The sequence below is a fragment of the Panthera leo genome, chromosome D4 (assembly GCF_018350215.1).
Source record: "Panthera leo isolate Ple1 chromosome D4, P.leo_Ple1_pat1.1, whole genome shotgun sequence".
In the NCBI taxonomy this organism is placed as follows: domain Eukaryota; kingdom Metazoa; phylum Chordata; class Mammalia; order Carnivora; family Felidae; genus Panthera; species Panthera leo.
Genome location: NC_056691.1, coordinates 75,644,426 through 75,671,706, shown reverse-complemented (window position 1 = coordinate 75,671,706; position 27,281 = coordinate 75,644,426). Strand labels below are relative to the sequence as shown.

Here is a 27,281-nt window from a genome sequence, read left to right as displayed (position 1 = left end):
CAGCACCTGGATTTCTACCGCAGGCTTCCCTACCTGTTGGTTTCTGACCCAGGTCTCTTCCAGCCTCCAGGATCTATACAAAAATGTGTTGTTGTTTTTTTTCAAGGTTGTAGTCATATCCTCAGCTGCCTCCCACCTTCCTTTCTGTTAGTTATTGGCTGAATCGTGTACCCTCAAAATTCATATGTTGACATCCTAATTCCCAGTACCTCACAATGTGACCTTATTCGGAGGTTGGGTCTCTACAGAGGTGATCAAGCTAAAATAGGATCCTGAAGGTGGGCCCTGATCCAGTATGACTGGGGTCCTTGTAGGAAGAGAAAACTGGGACACAGACACACACACAGAGGGAAGACCATGAGAAGACACAGGGAAACAATAGCCACCTGTAAGCCAAGGAGAGAGGACTCGAAAGAAACCAATGCTGTAGACACTTTGTGCTCAGACACCAATTCTCCAGAACTGTGAGAAGATAAATTTCTGGTGTTTAAGCCACTCGGTCCATGATACTTCGTTATGAGAGCCCCGGCAGACCAGAACGCCATCATTCTACAAGTTTCCGAAGCTCTCCCGCTAAAATTTCTCTACAATCTATCCCATCTCCCACTGCCTCGTGCCCATTGTAGAATCCTCCTCTGGTTAGGATACATTGCCTCAATGTAATCCGTTCCCAGGGCGATCAGAGCAAGGTGTATCAGGAGGAAACAAAGACTGGAGGTATGGTCACGGCGCACAGGGAACGTGCCTCTTGGGGAAGGGGTGCTTCCATGTTTCGGCTCGAGTGTACGTAATTGAAGGTCATCGTGCGTGTTGAGCACGTGGGGAGTTGCTTCTGTGCCAAAGTGTCTTATGCTTACAGCCACCTTGTATAACAGGTGCTGTTTACCGCTGAGAAACCTGAGACTCAGAGAGGTGAAGTCACCTGCCTAAGGTCACACAGCACTAAGTGGTAGGAGGAGCTGGAATTAAAGACTCCCAATTGCAAGTTCAGCTCCCCCCACAGATGATTGAGACCTCAGCTATGCCTCCATGATGTGCGGTCATTATGGGGTTTATCCCCCTAGGATGTTTTCCAGGCATGATTTAAGTCAACACAACATTAGCTCAGATAACGCTGGACTTTCTCACTGTCTACAGAGGACAATTAGCAAAGGATGACAATTATATCAAGTTTATATTATTTGTTTTTCTCTCAGGGGCTCCTGGGTGGCTCAGTCAGTTAAGCATCTGACTTCCGCTCAGGTCATGATCTCACAGTTTGTGGGTTTGAGCCCCACGTCGGGCTCTGTGCTGACAGCTCAGAGCCTGGAGCCCGCTTCCAATTCTGTGTCTCCCTCTCTCTCTGCCCCTCCCCTGCTCAGGCTCTGTCTGTCTTTGTCTCTCTAAAATGAATAAACGTTAAAAAAAAATTTCTTTATTTGTTTTTCTCTCATTGGTAGAGTGGACATGGAAGGAGAAGGACACTCTACCCGGGTCATTTTGGCTGGTGACAGAGCAGCATTTTCAAATAATGAGAAGGATGAGGAACTTTTGCTGAAAGCCTCTAGGTAGCAGGCCTTCCGCTAGGCAAAAAGATCCCACTCGCTGCTTGTCATGATCCCGTGTAGTGGGCTTTCCTGACAGTCCTTTAACAGACAAGGACACTGAAGTAGAGAGAAGCAACGTGATCTCCCCTCAAGGATCCCAGCAAAAGAGTGGTGGAGTCACAACTAGGCCAACTCTAAAGCCAGATGCTTTCCTTCAGTGGGAATAACTCTTGGCCCACAGTCAAGGTTCTTGTGGTCAAGGTCTGCCATTGCTCTGCTGTGGGTCACTGGGAAAGCAGTACCCCCTCTCTAGGCATCCCCACACCCTGCCCTAGGAGGTAGGAGGGTCACATCAGATGGCCACAGGGGCCCCTTCTGTCTCAGACTCCCTGTGACTCTGAGATCCCAGGTCCATCAGACATCCCTGCCTTGGTTCCCACTGTGGGAGATGTATAGTCTCAGAGGAAGAAGTCGAGGGAAAGAAGGCAATTTCAGGACCATCCTCTACCAGAGGAACAGAAGCAGAGGTAAGAGGATGTGGGTATGAAAGGGGGAATTTGGGTCCAAAATCTGGGTTTTTTTCAGGAGGCTAAAAAAGTTAAAAGCTAAAGGTTGGAGCCAGTCCCTTTTTGTTTTGTTTTGTTTTCCCTTCCATGATTTAATGGCTGGTATTAAAGCCACAGAGGAATGCTTGAGAGAGCAATCCTATGGAAAGCTTTTATCTGTCCAGAGGAGAGTGATTAAAACAGACAGATTTGGGTTAAGTATACCCATGGTCCCTGCACTTGGTTCAGTCGGGGGGAAGACCACCAAAATGACCCCGGAGGACTCAGCAGCACCAGGCATTCAGAGGAGAGCTGGGACGTCACCGAGGTGGGGACCTGAGGGAGTGCTCCTCAGCATCGCATTCCTCAGGGCTCCCCTTGACTCAGAGGATTGATCGTAGGCTCAGAGGAAGGAGGAGGCTTGAAATAAATCACACCTGGCTGGAGGCTTATCCCAAACTACACTGAGTTCTAGACATCTAGGTCTCCTGGTGTAAGAGAGGCAAAGGTACCAAGAGGAGCCCTCTGAAGGAAATCACAGGGTCAGGACTTAGCTCAGATGCCCCGATGTATTGGCCACGCGAGGGAACACGTGGGGCCAGATCGCCATTTGCAAGACGGCATGGGACAGCGGGAAGAGTGCCCATGGTAGTATCTGTGTCTGCTCTCCACCTGCATTTGTTTTTCCTGCTGCGAACCATTACCTGAGAGCCCTCTCACTCCATGAGTCTGCTTACCTTATTTACTCACTGTCTGACCTTGGAGGAGTTCAGTTCTCTGAGCCCCAGCTTGCCCATGTATACTCCAGGGATTAAAAAGTCTTATCCTGTATACTTCACAGACCTCTTTTGAGAAAGAAAGGAGACAAATGTATGCATATTTCCTTGTAAACGATTTAAGGCTATCGAGATGTAAGGCAAAGTTCACAAGAGTATACTTGAAGGTTCCTGAAACCCGTAAGTTTTATTAATATGCAGACTCCAGGGTATGCTTGGGATGGCAAAGTGCTCTTGAGGGCTCACGGTGCACCTGTGTCTCCCTCTGGTTCTTGACTCTCCAGTCTGCCTCCTTTGCTCATATGTAAGCAGGCTGTGTGGACATGGAAAGGTCAGGACTTTACGGAGCAATAAATATACATTTAACGCGGGCCCTACCATTCGATAGCTATGTGACTTGGGAAAGTCAGGGTACGTCTTTTAGTATCAGTCTTCTCATCTGTAAAATGGGGTGATACTATCTACCCCTGGCAGTTGTAGGGGGAAGTAATGAGATCATGAACATACCAGAACTTGGCACCCGGGCACTGGCATGGTACATGGCTTAAGCACGTGTACTATGAAGTCTTATCTGTCGGAATCCCAGCTGTGCCACTTGTTAGCTGTGTAGCCTTGGGCAAAATCCCTTCACCTACCTGATAGTTTTCTCAACTGTAAACTGATAAGAGCAGTATTTAACGCACAGTGCCATTTTGAGGATTTAGTGAGAGAATGCAAACACTCATTTGCATAGCACATAACACAGGCTACACTTTTTATTGAAGGGAATAAATGTCTGTTCCTTTTCCTCAGAACTGTGACCAGTTTTTCTCCCTTCCTCTGTGCTGTTAAACGTTATCCCTTCCGACACTATTCTCCAAAATAGAAAGGCATGCTCCTTGCTCTCTATTTCACACACTGTCCATGAAATTGGAGCAGACAAACTTTCAGAAAAAGAAAGTGGCGGAGGAAAGGAAGAAAATGACAGAGAAGATAAAAGAGGAGGAGGAGAAGGAGGAGAAGGGAGAGAGGGGGATTCGTGCGTTTTCGGTCTGCTTGCCTTTAGAAGTTGCCCTACCCAAACCAGACCCGGACAGATTAAGTGGTACTGATGCTGGAGCTGCCCTGGAGAAGAGAGCGCACTCTGGGTCATTTTGATGAAGATCTACAAGCTTTTCCCGCTCACTCACCAAACCTCAGAGACTATGACACCACATTCCAGACAATTCTCAAGGACCATTCCGTCCTGCCCTCCACATTCTTCAAGCTCTTAGCTTTCATCATTCATGGAATCGTTCATAGTCAGGGCTGGAGGCTCCTTCAAAGTTAATTATGTCATCCATTTCACACCTAACTTCCTGCTTGAATCACCCGTGCAGCATCCTGACAAGTGACTGTACACAATTCAGAATTAGAGAACCCCGTGCCGTGTGAAGAAGGCTTCTGCCCCTTTGGGCATTTCTCAGTGTTCTCCTTCAGTGAATCCAAATCACCTCCCTTTTTTTTGCCATCCAGTGGATCAGATGGCCAGGACCTGATCTCCAGGGATCTGTGCCCTCTATCCCAGGACAGCCGGGAAGATGTCTGAGTCTCTTGATTGTGTTATCCCTGGCTCTTTTATTCCCCCAAGTTAACATCCCCAAGCCCTGCCTAATGTATCTACTCATCCAATCACCAATTCATCCAACACATCTTCACAAGACATCTACTGTATCAGGTCCTACCTGGACATTTGGGGTGGAGAGCATGACCAGACACAGCCTGTACCCTCTCACAAGAGACCAGCTCTTCCCTAGTGCTAGCACCTCTGTTGATGCCATGTGGATATACCAGGAATTACTAATATGCAGTTATCAATAACCTATTATTATCATACCTGCCTCCTTACGTTATCCCTGAGATCACTACTCTGATTTGTTCTAATGCCACTCAGAGCCACGCAAACCTACTGAGAAATAAAGAGAGCCACCATTTATGACGTGCCATGTACAGGACAAGAATTTTATGGGCATCATCTCGTTGAATTATTACAACTAGACTATAAGGTCTCTTGGTCCCATTTTATGCATGAGGAAACCGAGACTCAGTTTCCTTGACTTAGCAAAGGTCTGTTGACTTGTAATAACATAAACAAGATTAGAAACCAGCTCCCTGACTCCAAAGTCAAGTGCTTAACCAATGTCTCATCCTTTCTGTGAATAAATATAAGCAACAATTATTTTAAAATTAGTTGAATATTTATTTCTTCATGTTTTTTAGTGCTTCCTTATATTGATTATACACTGTTGGTTATAACGATACAGAAAGCATTCTTAAATTTTCCTGAAGTTTTAAAGTGTACAAAAAGAGTCTTAATTATTTCATTTGCTTTTCCCAGAACTCTATAAAGGGAGGAAAATAGAAACGTATGATTCTGTTTGTGCAAATGGGGCAAGTGAGCCTCCAAGAGGGTAAGTGACTATGTCTGTTCACCACTCTGCATCTAGAGCCTTCTATAGAATACCTAGAATATAAGCAGTCAGTAAACATTTGTTGGATGAGTGAATAAATGAGCAAATGAAAGAAATATGCCCACGGCTTGTGAGGAAACCCAATTTGAGGAGATTCTGAAGTTTCAAGCCATCTTTAGAGTACCGGAACAAGAGCCCTGATGTGGAGGCAGGAGTGACATCTTTGCAACCTGAGTAAGCCTCTTCTACTTCTTGGCCCTCAATTTCTCCATCTGTATAACGGGGGCTTCCATCCACGGTCACTAGGTTTGGTGGTTGTGTAAAATGCAAAAAGGAACGGGAATGCAATGCAATGTGTAAAATGCAAAATGCAACAAGGAATTGGTAAAGAAAGTGTAAGTTAGCCGTGTGCTGGCATAACTAAGCTGTGCGATGCGGCCAATCACACCCCCTCTCTGGTCCACTTTTCTCATTGCTGAAAAGAGAAGACTGTAGTGTAATAACTTCTAGGGAGTCTGTGGAAACTGCAGGGATAAGATTTCTAAGTTGGGAGTCATAAGCCGTGAACTTTTGCCCTGCTTTGCCACTAATGTACTATTACTGATCTTGGGCAAATTCCTTTTCATTCAGGGTCGCATCATGACTTTCCTGGGCCCTGGGCACTTTTCCCTTCCTCCATAAATATATATAATTATATTTTATGATTGCATTGGCATAAAGATATATACAGTCAAGAGGCTGGATCCATCATTACATAATACATGTTATTATATAGATGATTTTCTTCTGATTTTAAAAGATATTAAGCCATTTTTATTGGCCCCTAAAAGTACCTTGCACTTCGGGTACCACACTGGCTGTGCCTAATAGATAAGTTGGCCTTGGCTCCATGTCTGGACCTGACATCCTCATCTACAAAATAGCACCGGGAGGGTCACTGAGCACCTCTAGCTTAACCCAAAGAGCTGAGAGGGATGGAGAAGGTTCCCACGTGGGTGAGCCATGTGATGTAAATTTCGTAACTGATGCAGACCCACAGCAAGTTATGTAAAAATGCACCCCAGACAGCGTGGGCTGAGCTCTGGAAACAAAAGCTCCTCTTTCGGGTGAGCCTGCCATCACCTCATCCTGGCCCACACAGCCAGGGGTGAGCCTTTCAGGGAGAGCGATGGCAAAATGAGATAAGAAAGGGACGCGGCCAGACAGGCAGATTCCCACTCTGCCGTGCACGGCTGGTGCCATCCAGAATTACTCTTCTGTGTAGGGAGAGTGGTGATGGCTGATGTTCCCCGAGCCCTCACTGTGTGCCAGGCGCTGTGGGAAGTTGGGTGGATCAGTGCAGGCAGGCGACACAACAATCCAAGCAGGGAGGCAGTATTATTATCTCCATTTTACAGATGAGGAAACTGAGGCTCAGAGAAGCACAGATAACTTGCCCAAGCCCGAGTAACTGGCTGGCAAGTCACACAGGTGGGATTCGAGCCTAGGTAATCAGACTGGAGAGTCCCTGTTCCTAACTTCTAAATTATGCTTCCCAGCTGGGAGAAAACAGATTGAGCGAGGACAAGGAGTTCTTAATTATCCACAAATAAAGTATAAAGTATAATAAAGCATAATATATAATCCACCTCTAGTAGAGGTGCAAGCAAAGAGAATTTAGCAGAAGGAGTACTCGATTGGGATGAGAAAAAAAGGTTCAGGGAAGTTTTCCTGGATGAGTGACACAGAGACAGCCCCGCATAAGGAATGGGGACTGGGTGGGGGAGGCTGGGCAAAGACCTCCCAGCCGAAGGGGAAACATGAGGCAAGGCTAGGTGTTGTGCTGTCACTGGAAAAGGGCTCTGGACATGGGGAAAGACCTTGGCTTTTTTTTTTTTTTTAAGTTTATTTATTTATTTTGAGAGCGAGCATGAGCAGGGGAGGGACAGAGAGAGAGGGAGAAAGAGAAAATCCCAAGTAGGCTCTGCCCCATGCGGGACTCAAACTCATGAATGTGAGATCATAACCTGAGCCAAAATCAAGAGTCTGACGCTCAACTGATGGGCCACCCAGGCGCCCCAAGACCTCTGCTTTTGGTGGAATTGAGGGTGCGCAGCAAAGCAGAGGGAGACGAAATTGCAAGGGCTGCCTGAGACCACGGTGCCAAGGGCTGTGAATGTCACGCCAAGAGATGTGAAGTCTGTTCCACAGACAACAGGGAATCTTTGGTGGTTTTGAGGAAGAGAGTCCATGGGTGGGGATTTGGGAGGTCATTAGCTCAGGGTTTCATCGTAGTCTTATCAATAGGGTCACATTGCTGAAATAGACAGGTCTGTGCCTGAGGACTCCCTGTCCGGTGCTCATGGGGCAATCTGGAGTTGTTCCTACTGAAGACTTAAAAAGGAAAGCATGGAGTATAAACAACCTTTTGAAGAAAGAGGGCTGGCAGACTTTTCAGATATTAATTTTCTACTGTCTTTATACCATAAAATCATGAATTATGATTCAACCCACAGGGCCTCGTTAAGGCTCTAGAATGATAAATGTTAGTTAGAGATCCCTGGGACTTCAGAATTTTAGTTTTGTTCCACTAGGAGGAGGATAATCTAGTTCAGCATTGGGTTTGGTCTCTGAATGATGTTGACCAATTATTATCTACCTTCCGGGGGTTGGTTTTCCCACCTACTCAACTGGGAGAGGGTACAGAGTTATCGTGAAGCTTCTCTTCTGCTCAGATAGCCTACTACATAAGTTCTTGAGGTGCAGGTCTTGTAACTCCCTTGACTTTGTGCTCTTGAGTGCTTAGCCTCGGACCTGATACATGGTTGACCCAATAAACATCACTAAACGCATGAAATGAATTGAGCTCTTAACTCAATGCTGCCGTGGAATATTTAGGGGATTTTAAATGGAAAGTTTGGAGATGGTCACAAAACCATTTTGGCTTTTTTTTTTTTTTTACACACAAAAAAGCATAAAACAAAGCAGATCAGTAACCCAGACAGGCCAGTATTTCCTCCCTGGCTGTAAAAGATGCTGAGGAACTTAAAGAGTCTGGAACAGAGCAGACTGATGGGGAGGAGGCCAAGGACACTGAAAGGTCAAGGAGAAAACCAAATGTGAAAAAGTGTGGAGGTAGGGATACGTGTTGTAGGAACATGTTCTCTTTAATAAAAAAAAAAAAAAAAAAAAATCCATGTAAGACAATGGTTCTCAAACAGCAGATATCTTGCCCCCCACAGGGCATTTAGTAATGCTTATGTAAACATTTCTGATCATCACAACTGGGGGTGGGGGTCGCTACTGCATCTAGTGGGTCAAGGCTAAACATTCTACAATGCTAAATATCCTGCAACCAACAATTATCCGTTCCAAAACATCAACCATGCTGAGTTTGAGAAACCGAGATACAAGGGACTAGGAAAAGTTATGGTAAGCAACAGTATTCAGGGAGGAAGCTGAATGTGGGGCTAAGAAATTTAGACCTGGTCTGGAACACGGACTCCAAGGACTGATTCTACCATTTACTTGCTGTGTGACCTTGGGCAAGTCATTTAAACTTCCCGTACCTCAGTTCTCTCAGCTGGAGACCAGGGATTGCAATAGTACCTATTTCAGAGGGTCATTCTAAGGATTAAAGACTTAATAGATGCAAAGTGTTCAGAATAGTGCCTACCACATAGCATGTGTTCAATATGTTAGCTATTACCTTTTACTATGTATAGATAATAGGGAACTATAGTAGTTTCAAGTTCAAGAGAGAGGCAAGAGAGCCCCTTCAGTCACTGATAATCCTGATACTCCCTGAAAAATGACCTAGAGCTGCATGATCATGTGACTATTAGATCCACCCACTTAATAAGCCTTCTGCTTCAGATGACACTACAGGTTAGATGTGTCTGAGTTTGTCTTGCTGTTTGCAAGCACTTCCTGTCTGGGCTCTGTTTTCCAGATAGCCCACAAGCCCTGGGCCAGCATCTGACTGCCTCCCAGTCCAGACTCCTCATGGTTTTAATGAATAAGTGGAAGGAGTCAGAGGAAGCCAGACATGAAGACAGATGGAAAGATGGAAAGGCAGAAAGCCTTCCACGAAAGCTGCTGCCAGTGACACACACTGTTCACAGGGATTCCAAGGACAGAGTTGGGGACATATTTTAGAGGTTTGTGTAAGCTACTGATACTGTTCTCTTGGAGCCCTTGTTTGTAAACAGATATTTCTGCTGACACTGGGCTTTGTAAGGGCGGACAGAGTGGGGTGGGGGTGGTGTTGGAGAAAAAGGCAGGTTGTGTCCGAGAGCCTTAGACCATGTGTTTGTTGTTGAGAATACAAAGACCTTACTGTATTAAATGAAAATGCTTGTTTTACAAGGCGAGTGGGAATATGATAGGTACATGTCGAAAATGCTTCGGAAACTGAAACAACCCCATGCCACGACAGCTTCCTGCTACATCATGCATCCAGGGGCACACACAGAGCATGAAGGCTCAGAATCACTAAACAAGGGTTTCGGGGGTTCTGGGCAAAGAGAGTCCCAAGAGTTAAGTGACTGGCAGCTCCCTTCTCTGTTCCCTTTATGAAGCCTGCCCTTTCCCAAAGATCCCTGCCTCTATTTCACATTCTCTATTGGTTTTCCACCACCTGCTGACCTAAGAATGGCAGCTGTTATTGATCTAAAATATTAGTGTCGATAAAGGAACCTCCAGTAGTCTAGACTCAGATTCGGAGCACTACTGGGAATACTTATAATTATATAACTATGCAAGCAGAGCAGCTGAATTTTTTCAAAGTAGTTTTCAACTTCTAAAGTGGGGTTTTCAAATTGTTGTCTAGTAGAAGCATAGGGCTCAGTGGAGGTGTCTCGGGATTTTTTTCAAGGACTGAGAGTGGCATAAGAATAAGAACTGGAGTCTTCTAACACTTGCCCCAGCCCTAGCACACAGCCTGGTAAATGGCAGATGGCATGGATGAAGGGGTAGATGGATGAAGATATGAATTGATGGAAGGGTAGAGAGAAGAGAAGGATGGCTGGCTGGCTGGCTGGCTGGCTGGCTGGCTGGATGGATGGTTGGTTGGGTGGATGGGGATGGATACATGGATGCATGACTGGGAGGGAGCAAGGGAGGGAGGAAGGGAGATGGGTGGATGGATGCAAGGATGCATGGATAGAAGGGTGGATGGAAATCTGGATTCATAGATTCATGGGTAAACTCCATAGTGAATAATTATGATCAGGACCACCTCGGGCTACATTTGAAGTGAACTTGCCTATTTTAAAACTCAGAGAAACTCAGACCAGAGTTTGAATAAACAAAGTTGTAGATTATATTTCTAAGGAATAAACTAACTTCTCCTCAGAGGAAAAATAGCCCTAAATTCTATTTACTCCAACAAGGGTACAGATGAAGGAAAGTGCAATTCCTCAGTCTGATATGACAACTCAACATCAACATTCTCATTTTCAAAGATCTCCTAGAGTGTTCAGATTTTAGAGCTGGGTACAGGCTTCAGGAAATGACCTCGTATGCCCCCTGCTTTTAGGCATTAAGTCACCATTTGGGGGCCATAGAACCCTTTAATAAACTGATGACAACTTCCCCCCAGAAAAATGTGTACACCTTCCATTTTTACAGAAAATTTCTCAGGTTCACAAAACTATTCAAGTCCTCCTGGAGGGTGCAAGAAAACCTTGCTTCTCTGTTGATCTAAAATGTTAGTGCTATTAAGGTATTTTAGTTGGTAATGGTATTCATAAGGAAATGAATGGTAATGATATTAACCAAAATACGTTATTAGTAAAATACTATCATCCATAATCAATGTAAACCTTGCTCATGGTATAAACAAGATTCTTGGACTCATGCCATTCATTCTCCACATCGAAGTGAGAGTGATTACCAGATCCTGTAACTTCCTTGTTTGAAACTGCATTAACTTCCCAGTTCATTTGGATTAGAAGCCAGGTTCCATGACCTGTACTACCTTCAGCCGAGGGCACTCGTCTCCCAGGGGCTTGCACACCTGCTCCCTCAGCATCCTCCACTTACCCTGCCTCATGCTCTGTATGCTAGCTATGTTCTCTCTCTCCTTCTGGAACACTCTTCATTTGTCTTCATATAGTTTATTCCTTCTCATCTGTCATTCAAGCCTCAGCCTGACTACCTAAACCAAAGTCCCTCCACTCCAGTCTTCTCTAATGAACCACTTTTAACACTCCTTGCCATTAATATACAAGTCCTTACAACTGTTGACTCATTTATTATCTTTCTCTTCCCAGAAAAAAATATAAGTCCATGAGGGCAAGGACCTGCTCTATCTTGCTCAATGCCACCTCTCTAATAGTGCCATGCACATATTCCTTATTCGTTGGCTATGTGGAGATACACGGAGGTTTTCTGGAAGTTTGGGTGTTATCACTACCAAAAGTGTGGGACCCTGGGCAAATCTCACTCCCTCTTTGGGCTTCAGACTTTTCAGGTGTAAAAGGATAGTTTGGGTCCTATCCAACTTCAGGATTCAATGATCTAAAACCTGCGTGACCAAGTTCAAGAGAGCCGAGCTCAAATCCCAACACAATATGGCAGGACAGAAGGAGTGCTCAGGAAAATTGGGCTCTGATGCTCCTCTGCTCCAATTTGGGATGGAACTTGGGATCATTTCCTTGCCTCATCTGGACATCTGAGTCTTCATCTCTGAACCGAAGAGACTGGCCCAGATGTGTTGCAAATTCACATCATTTTTTCATCCAGAAATCTCCCCACAAATATTTGTTGAACTTCTGCCATGGGCCAGGCCCTGGGAAGGTGCCCTGAGCACAGCAAACATGCTTCTGCCATCATCTTGCTCCCCTATCTGCTGGGAGGTCTCTGAGGCACAGGTGAGGGTTGCTGGAGGAACATGGGCTCATCCCACACAATTACACCTGATTCTTCAGCAGCTCTCTCCAGGGATGGGCCTGGAGAAGATGACAGAAAACCATGGGGGAAAGAACTTAAAGCTAACAGAATGGTACACTGGCTCAGCCGACAGAAAGGGAGGCAGAGTGATAGGGAAGGGAGGTAAAAACACACACAGGTAACTGGTCAGCTCAGAGAATCGAAGGAATATCTAATGGCTGGTCCATTCATGTTTGCCTTCACTGCTTGGCCCTGACTAGGGCCCACGTTGTCATTTCTCAAAGTGCCTTGCCTCCACAGCACCCACTCCCAGTCACCCTGTCTTCTTTCTTATTTGGAGCCATCTCCAATTTATTTAGCAAAGTTTTTTGAACACCGATGGGCAGGGCCAGCTCTGTGCTAAAGCAAGGAACAAACAGAGATGAAGACAGACGAGGTCTCTGCCCCTAAGGAGCTTGGAGACAAGTGGGGAGAGGCAGACATGTACAAAGGCAAACACAACAGAGTGATAAATGTGATGAGGGGTGGATATAAGGGGTTGCTGGACTTGATTCGGATGGTGATGGATGGAATTGTCTAATCATTTCCTAGTGTCATGCTCCTAAAAGCTACTCTGGGCCAATGTCCTCAGCTGAGACATGAATCAAAAAGTGTTTATTGTTCTAACTTGATTTATGGCTCTACATTTAAAATGGCATGCATGATATATCCACATGCAAGGCAGAGCACACGCTCCATATACATATGCATGCCATCTACTTCATGAACAAGTCCCTGACCCTTCCAGGTGGAAGGGGCCTCTTATGCCGCTGAAAGCTCAAACCACTTTCTAGCCCTGTAATAAACACGGGTGTTCAAGAACACAGTGTTTCTGCCTCTCTGCTTCCCCAGGACTCTATTAATTGCTTCGTTATAGCAGTTACCATGATGTCATGTATCTGTTTACCAGTCTGCTTCCGCTGCTAGCACTGGGAGCTCCTCAAGGGATGGAACTGTGCCCTATGCTTCTTTTCAGTCACCACTTCCTAGTTCAATGTATAAAACACAGAGACTAAAGGTTGCTCGATAAGCATCTATTAAGTGGGTGGATGGATGGATGGATGGGTGAATGGATGGATAGATGGATGGGTGGGTGGATGGATGAATGGAGAGATGGAAGGGAGGAAGATTTACTTCTAATAAACTGCCATTTCCTACTGAGCATCACAGAATGCCTAGGACAGAGGTTTGGCACACAAGAAGTGCTTAGGAAAAGTTATCAAACAGCTATATGGTGTTTCCTAATAAGCTCACTAATGTGAACCCACAGATATAACTGCCATATCCCTCCCCTCCTCCACGCCACCACTCTCTCAAAGGAAAACAAAGTGATCCAGTGAAATGAGCTCTGATTTGGAAGTCAAGAGATATGAGTTCTAGTTTCGATTTTGCTGCCGATTTGCTGCTTAATATTAATCAACTCAGCTTAATTTAATAACTTAACTTGCCCGGACCTCAGTTTCTCTACCTGTATTCTGAGCATATTTAACAAAGCAGAGCCTAACGTCATTGGGAAAGGGATGAACCAGATATGGTATTTTGTTTGTTTTTAGTGGATCAGATCTAATCAGCCCAATGGGGGCTGTTCCATAAAGGAGTCATCCTGAGAGCTTAGTACTGTCTCTACAGGGGCTTAATCAGTTCCAGTGAGAACACACCATGAATCACCCTTGCCACACCAGGGTCATTCTTCTACTGGGAACCCCATAGTTCGGCTCAGAATGCATCAGGCCCCTCCTCAGAGGGTGACCTCCGTTGAGCATAGGTGGGGGAAGGATTCTAAACTATGATTCCCAAACAAGGAGTTCAGAAAAGTTTTTGGCAGAGAGCGGCCTTGAAATAAGTGTCTATTTCCCAGGAGACTACTTATAGGTAAGAAATGCTCTCATGGATGCCAATGGTCTTTGGTTCAAAAGTCACCTGCAAATAAAATATATTTTGCATACTAAAGAGATTTCTCAGCCAATGTCTTTGAAATCTTATAATATTAATTCAGATTCTTCTTCCATCTCCCCCTCCCTCCATTCCTTCCCTTTTCATTCTATAACCAATCGCTAAATGTTTGCACCACTGGGGGCACCATCTTCCATTCATTCCTTCATTCGTTCATTCATCTCTTCATCCATTTATTCATGCATGTATTTCTCCCCACACGGAAAATTTACTGGACAATTACTGTGTTCCAAGCCATGCTCTAAGCCTATGGATAAAGATAAAATTAAACTGGCCTACGCTTGAACCCCAGTCCCACCACCCTTTAGCTCTGGGGCCTTCAGCAAGTCATGTAACTGCCTAAACCTAATTCAGAAGGTTCAAAGTGCAGCACTGAGCACAGTGCCAGCACATAGTAAGTGCTCATTATAAGCTAGCTGCTTTTATTACTGTTATTACTGCTGAGAATGCATACTCTCTCCCAAGGGTATATAAACAGAGGATAGAGGATTCCAGATCCTGAGGTCACCACAAGGTCTCACAAGATCAAGGGAAGCAGATGGAAAGGCCCCCCTATCAGGATGGAGGGAAATGGATGAAAATCCAGGCAACAGATATGACTGCCAGGACACTCGAGGCCCAGTAAGAACCCGATTAGGGGGAGAGGGGGAAATCTGAGAGGAGAGCAAAGCTTGGGATTATGTGCTGTAGTGCACACACAAAACAAATGATTTGCAAACAGGCAAGGGGCTGAGAGGGGAAGGCCAAGGCTAAAATGTGGCTTGGATTAGAGAGGACGAAATGTGATTTGAGGAGGCATTTAAATGCACTGCCCCCCTCCCCCCTGTTTTGGAAGGCCAGATTTCTTTTCCCTCCTGACTTCTTTGCTCAAGGGGAAATGGAATTAACCACTGTGTAATGTTTTTGAGTGTGACGCACGGGTTAGGTCATGTGCTTTGGTTACGTAATGCAACATGCCTGAGGTTCCTGAGCTCTGGCTCTCAGAGTCATTAGGCATATAGCTGGTTCTCTTATCCAGTCATGCATTCATTATACAAAAATGTATATAGTGTCTTTATAAGCCAAAGGCTGTGCTAGGCAGTGAGAAGTGGCGATGACCCCCAGTGTGCACACAATTAAATGTGAGAATTCCAGGCACTTTGGTATATATGTGCAGAGGGTATAGTGGAGACAGATGGACAAGAGAGGTGGGGAGCAGTTGGGGAGGGTTTCCCAGAAGAGGGGATCCTTGAGCAGAATCCTGTGGAAGCTGACGTGTTCTGCAAAATAGCACACGGGGACACAGGTAGTACACCAACTAAACAAAGTGATGTGAAAAGAGCCTAGGGTATCTGGGGGAATTGCAGATCATGGCAGTGCTACTGAAGGGTCTCTAGCTAGAGGTGAAAGAGTCATATTTGCATTTTCTGGAAGACTGACTGTTGGGTGTTGGAGGAGAGACTGAAGGGGTACAGTGCGGGGGTTGAGGCCCAGAGAGGAGGGCATTACGATACTAGGAAAAAGGGCAAAGCAAGAGATGCAGAGGGCATAAGCTACGAAGAGGGAAGATTGGCTTTAAAAATGTTTAAGAGGCAGGATAGAAATGGGTGACTGACTGAATACGGTGTGTGATCTCTCTAGAATGGGTGACACCAAATGAGAACACAAGGAACTCTGAAGGAAAGGTGATTCAGCTTTGGACATACTGAGTTTGAAGTGCACGTTCACATCTCCAGTGGATCTATGAGTCTGGAGTTCAGCAAAGCCTGCAGATCAATGGTGCTCGTCAGCAGAGATGGTGATTACCCGACGGTAAAGAACGCAAAGTTAGGAGACAAGCTGATGGAGGTCTGGCCTAAGACTCAGGGGACAGAGGACTTACCCAGCTCACTGATTTGGGCCAGGCATTTCCCTCACCAACCCTCGGTTTCTCATCGATGAAAAGAATGGCTTAGGTGAGTCCTGACTCACACACCTTGGTTCTTGGAAATTACATGGAATTGTTATTTCACAAAACAGAGTACAGTGTGTATTCACGTCTTATGTTTTCTGCCCGGGTACTTTGCATCTCTTAGAGCAAGGCCATCTTGCTCCTGATTGGCCTGTTATCATATATTTTTCTATTTTCTCAGCAGCCTCTGTAGCTGCAAGATCTACAATCTCATTAGGGAAAATAGTCCCTCCTATATGAACACATTTGGTCATATTCTGCCCAGCCACATTTCATGTCTATAGAGCAAAAGGAATTAAGAAAAGATGGAATGGGACAGATTATAGGAGTAACTTCTTGATTACAAAGGGAATAGGTCCAGGTTAGACCACGGGCTTCCTGAAGGCAAAAGGCTGAACACGCTCCCCATAGTTACATCTGCAGATGCCAAGCTGTGATTTCCTGCTTTCTAGACTTTCTGCCTCTGTTTCCTCCAGGTGAACTGGAACCTGGGACCTTCTCGGGTTCTCTAAAATTGAAACAGGGTCACCTCTCCTACTCTGCCAGGTTCCATGGACCCTGGGTCTGTGGCAAATAATATTGAAAACCAATTGTTTTTGTTTTGTTTCTTTCTTGTTTTAAGAAACATCTAAGCAGCCAAAGTAAACGTGTTTGGTGTGAGGAATAGGAAAAGAGAGAGAAAGGAGGGAATAAGGAGCAAGAGGTAATTCACTGATGACAGTGCTGGGGATTCCCAGAAGGAAAACAGGCTAACAGATGGCCGTGGACCACAGAGTTTAGGTATTTTACTTCATGGAATAACCTGATTAAAATGATAAACAAGCCCTAAAAGGCCACTGGTCTACTGTGATGTCCACGAACTTGCCTGAAATGGCATTTGTAGAGTAAGAAATTATGAAACGTGAGTATTTTAACCATTCGCCAAGTTAAGTGACCACTGGAAAGGTCACTCTGTGAGTTCTCTGGATATTTAGGTCAGTGATGCTTAGCAAAATGATTGAGATGGCTTCCAGCTATTGGCAAGTACCAATATTACCTAAATAATGTCTTCAGTCAGTCTTTGACTACAATTCTACCCATTAGTACTTTGCTTTTTGACATAAAGCTTTCTGGGGAGATATGAAAGTATATATCTCTATGGAAGAGCAGTGTTCTAAGTTGTTGTCAGTCAATGATACCTTAGCAAGAAGGAATACCATGTCATTTTTTTGAGAGTGTTGCCAGGGGTGAGGAAGCAGAAAGCATGTGGGCACTGGGCCCTTGAGGGGGACAAGCACAGACACCACCTAGTGGAGGAAAATGCACCAGAAACAGAAAAGAACTGAATTGTTGCCAACTTTACAATTTTTTCTTAGGTCGGTCCTGATTAGGATTATGGAATCCTAGGAGATCTCTAATCCTAGACCCTAGGAGGGTCTCTAGGGCAAAGATAAATTCATCCCTGCTCCATTGTACAGATGAGGAAAACTGGCCCAAGAAGAAGAGTGACCTTCCCAAAGCCACACAGCAAGCTAAAGACTGAACTGGTCTAGAACTGACCTCTCCCAGCTCCTAGTCCACTCTTCCTCCTTTTCTAATATACTATGGCCTTCTCTAGATGGCCTCGGGTCTGCTCTTAGGACTCCTCCCCAATGCCACTCTCATTACTGTCTCCCCTGACCACCCCATTTAAATCTCACTCCTCCTGCAACCCGACCCCCACAGCATTCACCAGACCTTCTTCTCTATTTTTGTTCATGAACACATAAATGTGCGATACACTCACTCACTTACACTCTGTTTCCACTGCCTTCCCCCATCCCCAAACATAAACTCCCTGAATGCAAGGCTACTTTCCTCTTCTGTTGAGTGCTCTGTATTCAGGGTCCCAAACTGTACCTGGCACATAACTCATGTGTAAGAACTCATAACTACTTGCTGATGCCTGGGCATGGGATGGACACATTTTTTACAGTGTCCCTTGTTGTTATCTGTGTTCCTTAGATTCTCTACCATGAGCACACATTGCTTTTATAATACGAAACAATAAAGTGTTTGTATTTTTGCCTTTCACTTTACTTTTTGTTTTATGTTAAGATGACAGTAATGTATCTTTCCCGAGTGGTAAAGAAGAGAAAGGCAATCCCTGGCTTTGCCAAAGGAGATAAGCCCGTCCAGCTCACAGAGTCATTGAGAGAATTAGAAATAATGTGTGGCAAGGTGGCAAGGGTCGGACACACATAACACCAACATGAGTTAACGTTTACTGTGCTTACCCATGGTCTAGATTCCATTACTAAGCATTTTCCACATGGAGGCCCAGTTAATCTTCAAAACAACCCCATGAAGTAGAAGCCAGTGTTATCCGCATTTTACAGATGGGAAAAGTGAAGCTTGGAGATATTAAGTAACTTGTCCAAGGTCATGCGGCTAAGCAGGTGGGAGAGTCAGGAAGTCAAACTCAGGCTGGCTGACTCTTGGGTCCTATGATCAACCACCACAAAATACTTCCTCGGTAAACACATGCTCCTTTCCCCTGTTTCCTGATAGTGTCAACTTCTCCTGAGATTAGGCAGATGCAGGTCATTACCCCAGAGCTCCAAAGGTTTCTAGAAGGTTCCCAGGGCAATTGGAGATGGAGATAAATGAGGAGCCAGAAAAGTGAGAGATGGGAGTGTGTGTGTGTGTGTGTGTGTGTGTGTGTGTGTGTGTGTGTATTGTCATAATGTGCATTGGATTGTCGCAATGACTAGCAGATCCCGGGGGGATTCTTAGGCATGATACAAAATGCTCAATGCTTCACAGTGTGTGCGATGGCTCCATAGAGCTAAGAATGTCCTCACTCAAAAGTTTCTTATTGCCCAGCAGGGCATCACTGGCACCTCCAACATGCCCTTCCTAGACCTCTCCTCATGCTCTTCCAGGATGCTCAGTCACCCAGGTTTGCAGGTGTGCAGAGAGGAGGGCAGAGGGAGCTCCTAGCGTCTGAAGACTGGACTGCATCCCGACCTTCATTTGATCTGCTGTGTAACCTTGGGCGAGTCCCTGACCCTCTCCAAGCTGGCGCCTCAGTGTTTGGACACCTCTCAGCCCACGGAATACGCAGGGATCTAAGACTTCAAGCCTTCCTATGGCGCTCAAACTTTTAACGTATTTTTAACTTTCTATTATGGAAATCCTTAATCACACACAGAAGGGCAGATGAAAAATATCTTGAAGCCCATCATGGTTATCACCTATTTTCCACAATAGTTATCAGTCTGCTGATCTTCTGTCATCTACCACACCCCCTATACCTGTATTTTACACAAATGAAACAGACATACTGGTCTTTAACCCATTAGTACTTCAGTATGCATTTCTAACAGACTAAGGGCTTTAAAAATACACAGTAACATTACCATTATCACACCTTAACAGAATTAACAATAATTCGTCAATGTCATCCCCTGTCCCTTCAGACTGTGTTGCTGAGGAGTCTGCCCATTCCTTCAAATGGAATCTTGTAGAATTGCACAGCTTGTACAGAATAAGGTGAAGGGGAAAGTTGGGGGGAGGCAAAAACCTGCCCTTCAGCATCAACCCAGGGGATCTCTAAGATTGTGTGGCACAGTTTGAAAGCCCCTATTCTGTCCCTGCCTCTCTGTATGCACCCTGAGAACACTGAGGGCCAATGAGCACTTGTCAAGGTCACGCAACAAGTAAGCGATAGGATTCGGCAGATCTGTGAAGTTCTAACATCAAAGAACTCCAGTGAGGTCACAGGTATGAAAAGATTTGCTAACTTGATCACTATTTATCATTTGCAATGTGAATAACAAAAACAAAGGTGCCTTCCCAGGAATGACCTTGATGGCACAAATCCCTCACGTCTCTCACCTTCCGGCCCCTCCTCCTCTTGCTGACATGTGGACCGGGTTCTGACCTTGGCCAAGAGCTTCTGCCGCCACTGTCTCACCAGCTTTCTGTGACACCCCGTGACATGGGGATGTTGAAGGTCAGCGAACCTGAAATTCTCTCCCCTGAGGCCCTGGTGGCTGAGTTGGAGGCCTCAGGGCCCACGGCTCAGAGGAGGCCAAGCCATTATTGGACCTCCGAGCTCCTGAGTCCCAGGTCTTCAAAGGAGCCAAGTGGCCAAGATCCACAGGTCAGTCCTCAGTTAAGTATTTCCAATAAGTGCATCAAGGCATGAAGTAGAGTCCTTGTGCAGCAAGAGGAAAGATGAGGGGACACTGAAATAAATGAAAGGCAGTAGCCAAGGGGAGAAACAGGCACCTGCTGGGTTCCTGAGCCCTTGGCCTTAGCCTTAGGGAAACAAGGTGCAACCTGGCTGCAGAGAGGGTCCTCATACTCAGTGTGCTTGGGGATCTTCTCTCTTCCTCATCCAAGACACCTACAGCCAGTACTGGTTTCGGAGTGATGTCAGACGGGGGCTCTCTGAAACAACAGACAACTGGCCCAGTGGAAAGTGGAGAGCGCCTCGGAACCGAGCCTCCCAAGTCTCTCCTCCCAACCCCTTGGGAGAGATTCATTTAAAATAAATAAAACTGACTTAATTTATTTTATTATATTATTTAAAAAATATATTATGTTGTTATATTAGTTAAATAAAAATTTGAAATGCAGACAACTCAAGGTTACCTCCCTACAGGAATGTCAACACTTTAGAGGAGGCACCTGAAGGAGAGAGTGTACTTTTACACACAGGAAGGGTTCTGGAAACGTGGGATGTCAGGGCTGTGGCACCCAGGGGTTTGGGGTCAGCAGGGGAATTGAGAATGAAGGAAAAAGGGTCCTTTCTGGTGTTTGGTGACTCGGAACTGAGACAGATAAATTTCTCTAAAGGCTTAGCTGCTAACCAGCTCAGTAAGTGGGAAAGGCTACTTCCCCTTTGTGCCTCAGTTTCCCCTCCTGCAGAGCAAAGAGATCTTACTGGATCAGTGAATCTCCCCTCTGGCGGCCCTTCCACATTACCTGACGAGGCCTTGAAACACACCAGTGCCCAAGCCAAGGCCAGACCCATGGCGTCGGAATCCTTGAGATGCGGCCCAGGCATCAAGATGTTTTGCAGGCTAATAATTCCAAGTGTTGTCAGGGCTGTGAACTGCTAGACAATACGATCTCCCAGGCCCCTTTGAGAAGGCACAGTCTATGAATATGGTTTAATTCCCACCCCTGTATAACGCTGGTTCTCAGTTTCCCAGTTGCACAATGAGAGGCTTATTCCAGTTCATGCCTGGGCTGACCGTGCACCACCCACCTTCCTGAAGTCCACCCCGCTGAGCCCCAAGTTTGCTTTCCTCTATGCAGAGGGGCAAGGATGATGTAGCCTCCATCACCCCCAGCTGTCCATGTGAATGGCTGCTTGGGGGAAAGGGGAAGTTGAGGGCATCTGGGAAAGGAGCAAGAGGCATGTGACGGTAGATCTGTGGCCTGGACCCCACTATGCCCACTGTCTGCCTCCTGTTCCCAAGGGTGCATGCTCTCCTTAGTGCTAACTGGTTTCCTTATTCACTGGTCCAGTGGTTCTACACTTCCTCTGGCTCTTACCACCAAGGGGTCATCCAAGTAGGTCAAAGAAGAGGAAATGGAAACGCAAGGAAGGGATTGGGTGGGGGGTTTAATTGTCCCCCGGGACACATGGTCTACTCTAGACAGACTCCCCAGTAACAGAAGAGGGGATGTCCTAACAGTGCAAATAGGCCCAGCTTCCTGAAGGCCAAGCTAGCAAACCAGAAAAGGGAACGTGGTTATTTGCTGGATCCTGTTACTGTCGACTGAGTCCCTAATATGAGCTGACACCGTGCCAGGTACTTCCTGCATGTTTATTTCACTGCACTATCCTGGTGTCACTCTGCCCATTTTACAGATGAGGAAACAAAAGGATAGGGAGATGAAACGACTTGATTCAAATCACACAGCCAGTAACTGGCAAGAGACATTCAAAGCCCAGTCTGCCTAATCTGGCATGAAAGGAAAAACAGATCTGCTAGGTCAAATCCAGGGTTCCACGTGAGATTTATACTCATTCTCTATCCTCTTAAATCTGTAGGTGCACAGTCAGCACCCAGAAATGCAGAAAGGAATGGGAACGTTCTACAGCAGGATTAAAGAAGGGGATGTGAGTCCTTTCTCCTCTCCCCAGAAAGACTGCAGAGGAAACAGGCGCTTAAAACTCTAGTTGGCATCTGGGCTGTGCCTACCACAGGATGGCCTGTGGGACTGTGGACTAAGTCATTTCAACTCTCTGAGACTCCATCTCCTCCTCATTTGGAAAAAAAAAAAAAAAGAAGAAGAAGAAGAAGAAGAAGAAGAAGGAGGAGAAGGAGATGATGTGCACTTCCCAGGGTGTTTGTGAGGGTGAAACTTGCAGACACAAGGCAAGTGCCTCGCGTGGTGCCCAGCCCCTTGGAGGCACCCAGGAAGGGCTGGTTTCCTTCCTGCCTTTAAATGTCCTCAACCCATAAAATTAAGACGGACATCTCTGGAAAATCATGCCCAGTAGTAAGAGTGACCCTTATGGAGCACTTCCCCTGTGTGAGCTCATTTAAGGAGTAGGTACGTGGGCTATCCTCACTTTGTAGGTGAGGGAGCTGAAGCCCAGAGGAATCAACTAGCTTGCCTGAGGTCACACAGCCAGTTAGGGGCAGAGGGGGATTCTCACTTAAGTAACCTGACTGCTAAAACTGGCTTCTAACCCTTGCAACATTCCAGACCCTGGATGCGACTAGGAGAGCTGGGGACGAGCCGTGTTAATATACGGACCCCTTGAATCCTATCCTTGTCTGTTGCAGCAATTCTAAAGTTGGGAAAAGGCAGGCACTCTTTCTGGGGGGTTGGGTGGGTGGTAGGAAGTGGGGGCTGCAGAAGGGAGAACATAAAAAAAGACTCTTCTGAAGAGCCAGCAAACTCAACAGTCCGACATTTAGAACAAAAGGAAAAAGCGTGGCAAGCCGAGGTGCTGGACGGGATTCAGGTAAATCCCTTTCTCCTTCAGAGCAGGAATTCTGGATCACTAAGGGATGGGGTGGGGGGAGGGCAGCACTTGTGAGGTCCACATTTCACTTATCTAACACGTCAGGAGAAACTTTAACAAGATTAACTGCTGCTTGGGGCCTCTGCTCCATGGAGCAAATTGAGTCTATTGTTTTGTTTTTCTCCTTCTTTCTTGTTCTTTCCAACTGGAGGGTTTCCGGGAGGGGGCAGCTGGGTATGAGGGGCAGGGGTCTGGATCGTGCCTGGTATGGGACAAAAGCAAAGGAGTGTTTTTCTCCTTCTTTCTCGTTTTTTCCAACTGGAGGGTTTTGGAGAGGGGGCAGTTGGGTATGAGGGGCAGAGCTCTGGATCGTGCCTGGTATGGGACAAAAGCAAAGGAGTGTGTAAGACAGCCCCCCCACCCCCGGACTTGAAAGGGAGCCCAAACTGTTGTGCGCAAAGGCCAGCCTGAGCCTGGGTGGTGGGTCTGGGAGGGGGAAGAGGTGATGGTGTTTATTAGACACGTTCTCTCCGTGCAGGGGGTAAGGCCTGAAGACCGGATGCCTGAGATTAAAACCTAGGTCCTGCCATCCAGGAGCTGTGTCATCCAGCAGCACCCCTCCCTCCCCTCTCTGTCTCCCTATCCGGTTACACAGAGAACTGGTATGTATGGGGGTAACCCCTGTGGACCACTTTTCACTGTAGCCTTAAAGAATTCTTCGGTTCTAAAGACCCCTCCCCATTATTGGTGGGCCCCTAGGAGAAGCCTGCACACGGGCACTTTCTAACTTTGGCTTTGTTTTTGTCTGCATAAGCCTTTCCCTTTTTATTTATTAATATATATATTTTTTTCTTCTTCCCTTTTGGAAAAATAAAAGGCATGTTTTCTGAGCTTCAGAAGCACGCTGCTCCTTCACTCCTTCCCTCTGCCTCTCCGAGCGCCTGTCTGAACTGGTGTCAGTGAAGTTTGAACCGGGGCAGAAATAGCATCCCGGGCGGATCTGGGAGCACAGCCCGCCTACCAGGAGCGGCAAGGCCTGCCTCTGCCAGACGACAGACCCGGTTAACAGCACCGTAAAATTAGACCTTTACGAAACCCAATTGAATCCTGCAGCAAAGAGTGATGTAAGGCAGCCTGGCCTGACAGCAAGGCAGCAACCCTCTGCCTGAAATAGCAGCGCGGTCCCTGCTGAGAGATGCCTGCTCTCTCAAGATAGGGGACCAGGGATTCCTACGAAAGTGGCGACGCCTAGCCAGAGGGAGCCAGCAGAGGTCAGGCAGCACACTGGGCACCCGAGGTCGCAGCGAGGAGGACGTGGCTTGGCACCAGCATCCAAGCGACCCACCTAGGGCCCTGCCTCTCCCGGCCTGAACTTACACGAAGGAAGGAGCTGAGAAAGTGCTTCTGCAAAGAACCTCTGTTTGTTTGCTTTTTAATTCAAGGAGAAGCAGGTTCTTTTGAGTCCAACAGTCTGTACGGTGCGGAGGATACGCAGAATGAGTCTTTTCTGGCTCGGGGCCAGGTGTTTACACACCGCCAATTCTGGCTCAGACTCAACTAGGGGAGGAAAAAAAAATCCACCAGAATCCTCAGGAGAAAAGCTCCTGGCTTTCTGGTGCTACACGACAGCAGTGCCTTTTCTTTCTTTCTTCTTTCTTTCTTTCTTTCTTTCTTTCTTTCTTTCTTTCTTTTTTTTTTTCATTTTGAGAGGAATGTTATTTCCACACATAAAATGGGCCAGGCATTTTATACAAGCAATAATAACCTAACGTCCCCCATCCAATTAAAGTATTTTACTGCACAATCTTTGTGTGAAAGAGTGAATGAGTGCTCAAGAGAACGCGTGTGAAGAGAGGCTCCTTGTCTGAATTACAGACGTTTATAAAGCAGGCTCCTGTGGAATCCCAGGTGTTATGTATATATGTGTGTGTATATAGATATATACACATACACGCATATATAATTTTTTAAGACGTATTTACTGCCTTTTCATTGATGATACCTATGTCACCCTGGGTCTTTCCCTCTGGAGGGAAAAGCATTCCAAATCACTAGCATGACAGGTACAGCTTAGGAAAAATCAGATCTACTCATTTTTTTTTTTATCATCTCCAAGCAGCAGGCTCTGTGCTTTCCAAAAGAGAAGTAAACATACCACAGCTCTGAACTGTCACCATCATCGTTATTATTATAAATAACATTTTATCCCTATTCTACAGTATAACCCCCTCTAGGTGCCTAGGACCTTGGGGGCTAAAAGTGAATGAGCTCAGTTTCCCTCTCCTTGGGGTGGGGGGGAACCGAAGGAAAAAAAAAAACAGCATGTGATGACGTCAGATGTGGGGGAAAGTCACTTTCTTGCTCTGGGTTTGGGAGCGGGAGACTGGGAGCTTTGGGGGCAGATTCTTGGTAACAGCCTCAGAGTTTGGGTACCTTGAAATGGGCTTCACGTAAAGAGAACAGCGTCGGCACATTTGAGAAAGTCCACGGGCAAGACAGAAAGCAGCAGAACTGCCGGAAGAACTCACAGCTTTCCCTTCGAAGAAAGTGTGTGTGGAAGGGGGTGGGATCACGAACCGCCTCCACATGTTTCCTGGCTGCAGCGAAGGGGGAACCCCTACTCTCACTTTAAGACGTCCTAGGACACGGCAAGATTGTTTGTGCAGGAAGGGAATCTCCCAGTCTCAGTCTGAAGAGGCAAAACTTTCCTTCTCTCCTCCATCACCGCACCCCCCCCCGCCCCCCAGTTGTATTAAAGGCATTGCCACAGATTCATTTAGAGGGGGAAAAATGGATGTTGGAGCATTTCTAAGGTTTGCAGCCCTCACAAAGTGTCCGGTTTCACTATGGGCTTTGCTATGGAACAAGGAAGGGGAGGGTAAGGAGGGAGAACTCAAATTCATGACGGGCTCGTAAAAGTCCCAAATGAGGAAAGTGCCCCGTTTCGCAGCCTAGTTGGGGAAGACTGGATGGGTGTGCATTAGGAAGGTCTTGTCCCAGCCCGGAGTGACAAGCAGCGGGCTTTCAAGGCGAGGGCATGGGACGTGTGTGTGTGTGTGTGTGTGTGTGTGTGTGCATGTGTGTGTGGCAGGGGAGAAGGGGGTGCATCTCACAGGCAGGCATCAAGCAGAGAACAACTTTGGGGCACTTTGAGGACTTCTAAGTCCTGCTTATCATAACAACCCTGTCCTTGTAGGCTTTCGGGGTAACGGGGCTAAGTGAAGAGAGAGGTCACCTCCATTAAAAAGTCAAACCAATGATCCCCCTAGCCTCTTTTCACATGCATCCCAACTGGGTCATCCTCCCCTCCATCCCAGAGACAGTACGTCTGACCATCTCCAACACGATGTACGTGCAGCAGGCTCCCCAGGGACCAGCCCTCACTGACTGCGGGTCTCGGGCCTCCTGGAGCGCTCCCTGCGCTCCTCCCGGAGGGGCGAGGCGCGAAGCCTTCCGAGTGCGCCCATTCCGCAGATGGGGCAAAGTGAGGTTCCAAGCTCACCCCGGGTGCCTTGGCGCCTCCGGCCCGGCGATTCCCGCACGGACACACCCGCAAGCCCCCAGCCGGCCCGCCACCCGAGCCCGGGCACCCCGCCGGGGAGCCCTCGCCTACCTGTGATCACCGCCGGAGACCTCTGGCCCCCCTCCGCTCGCAGCCACACTTGCAGCGTGAACGCGTCCCGGGGCAGCTCGAGGTCGGCCCGGAGGCGCAGCTGCTCGCCTCGCCCGCTGAAATAGAGCGCCCGGCTCGGCGGGCTCGGCTCCTCGGCGGCGCCCCTCGCCTCCCGCTGCTGCCGCCGCCGGGGGACGCGCACGGCTTCCCAGGCACCGCCCGGCGGCGGCGGCGGCGGCGGCGGCGAGGCGCGGCGGCCGCGGGCCGCCCGGGTGGCGCAGGTGGCCGGGCCGGCGGCGGGGCGCGGGGGGCGGCCCGCCCGCGGGTCTCTCCGGGCCCGGCGGGGGCGCTCGGCCAGCCCGCAGCCCAGCGCGGCGCTCAGCAGCCCCAGGCGCAGCACCCAACTCCAGAGCCGCATGTCCGACGGTCCCCCCCGCCCCCCCTTCGCCCCTGCACCGCCGCCGGGAGCTGCCAGCTTTGGGAGCCTCGGCGCCTCGACTTTCTTCGCTTCTTCACCCTTCTTGGGCGAGCCCCCCCTTCCACTTGCTTTTTTCTTTTCTTTCTCGCTTCCCTCCTCAAGGTGTGTGCTCCACTCCCCCCACCTTTGAAAAATACAGCCCAACTCCTCCTGGTTGGCAATTA

The 27,281-nt window shown here is 47.2% G+C and overlaps 1 protein-coding gene across 1 annotated transcript in view; it reads right to left on the bottom strand.

Annotated features, from left to right (window-relative positions):
- Window positions 1–27,079, bottom strand: part of PAPPA (pappalysin 1) — a 240,756-nt gene extending 213,677 nt beyond the window's left edge. Inside the window, exon 1 of the mRNA XM_042913034.1 lies at window positions 26,640–27,079. Coding sequence (XP_042768968.1) covers window positions 26,640–27,057 — 418 coding nt within the window. The 5' untranslated portion in view covers window positions 27,058–27,079. The remainder of the gene's footprint in view (window positions 1–26,639) is intronic.
- Between the last annotated feature and the right edge of the window lie 202 nt (window positions 27,080–27,281).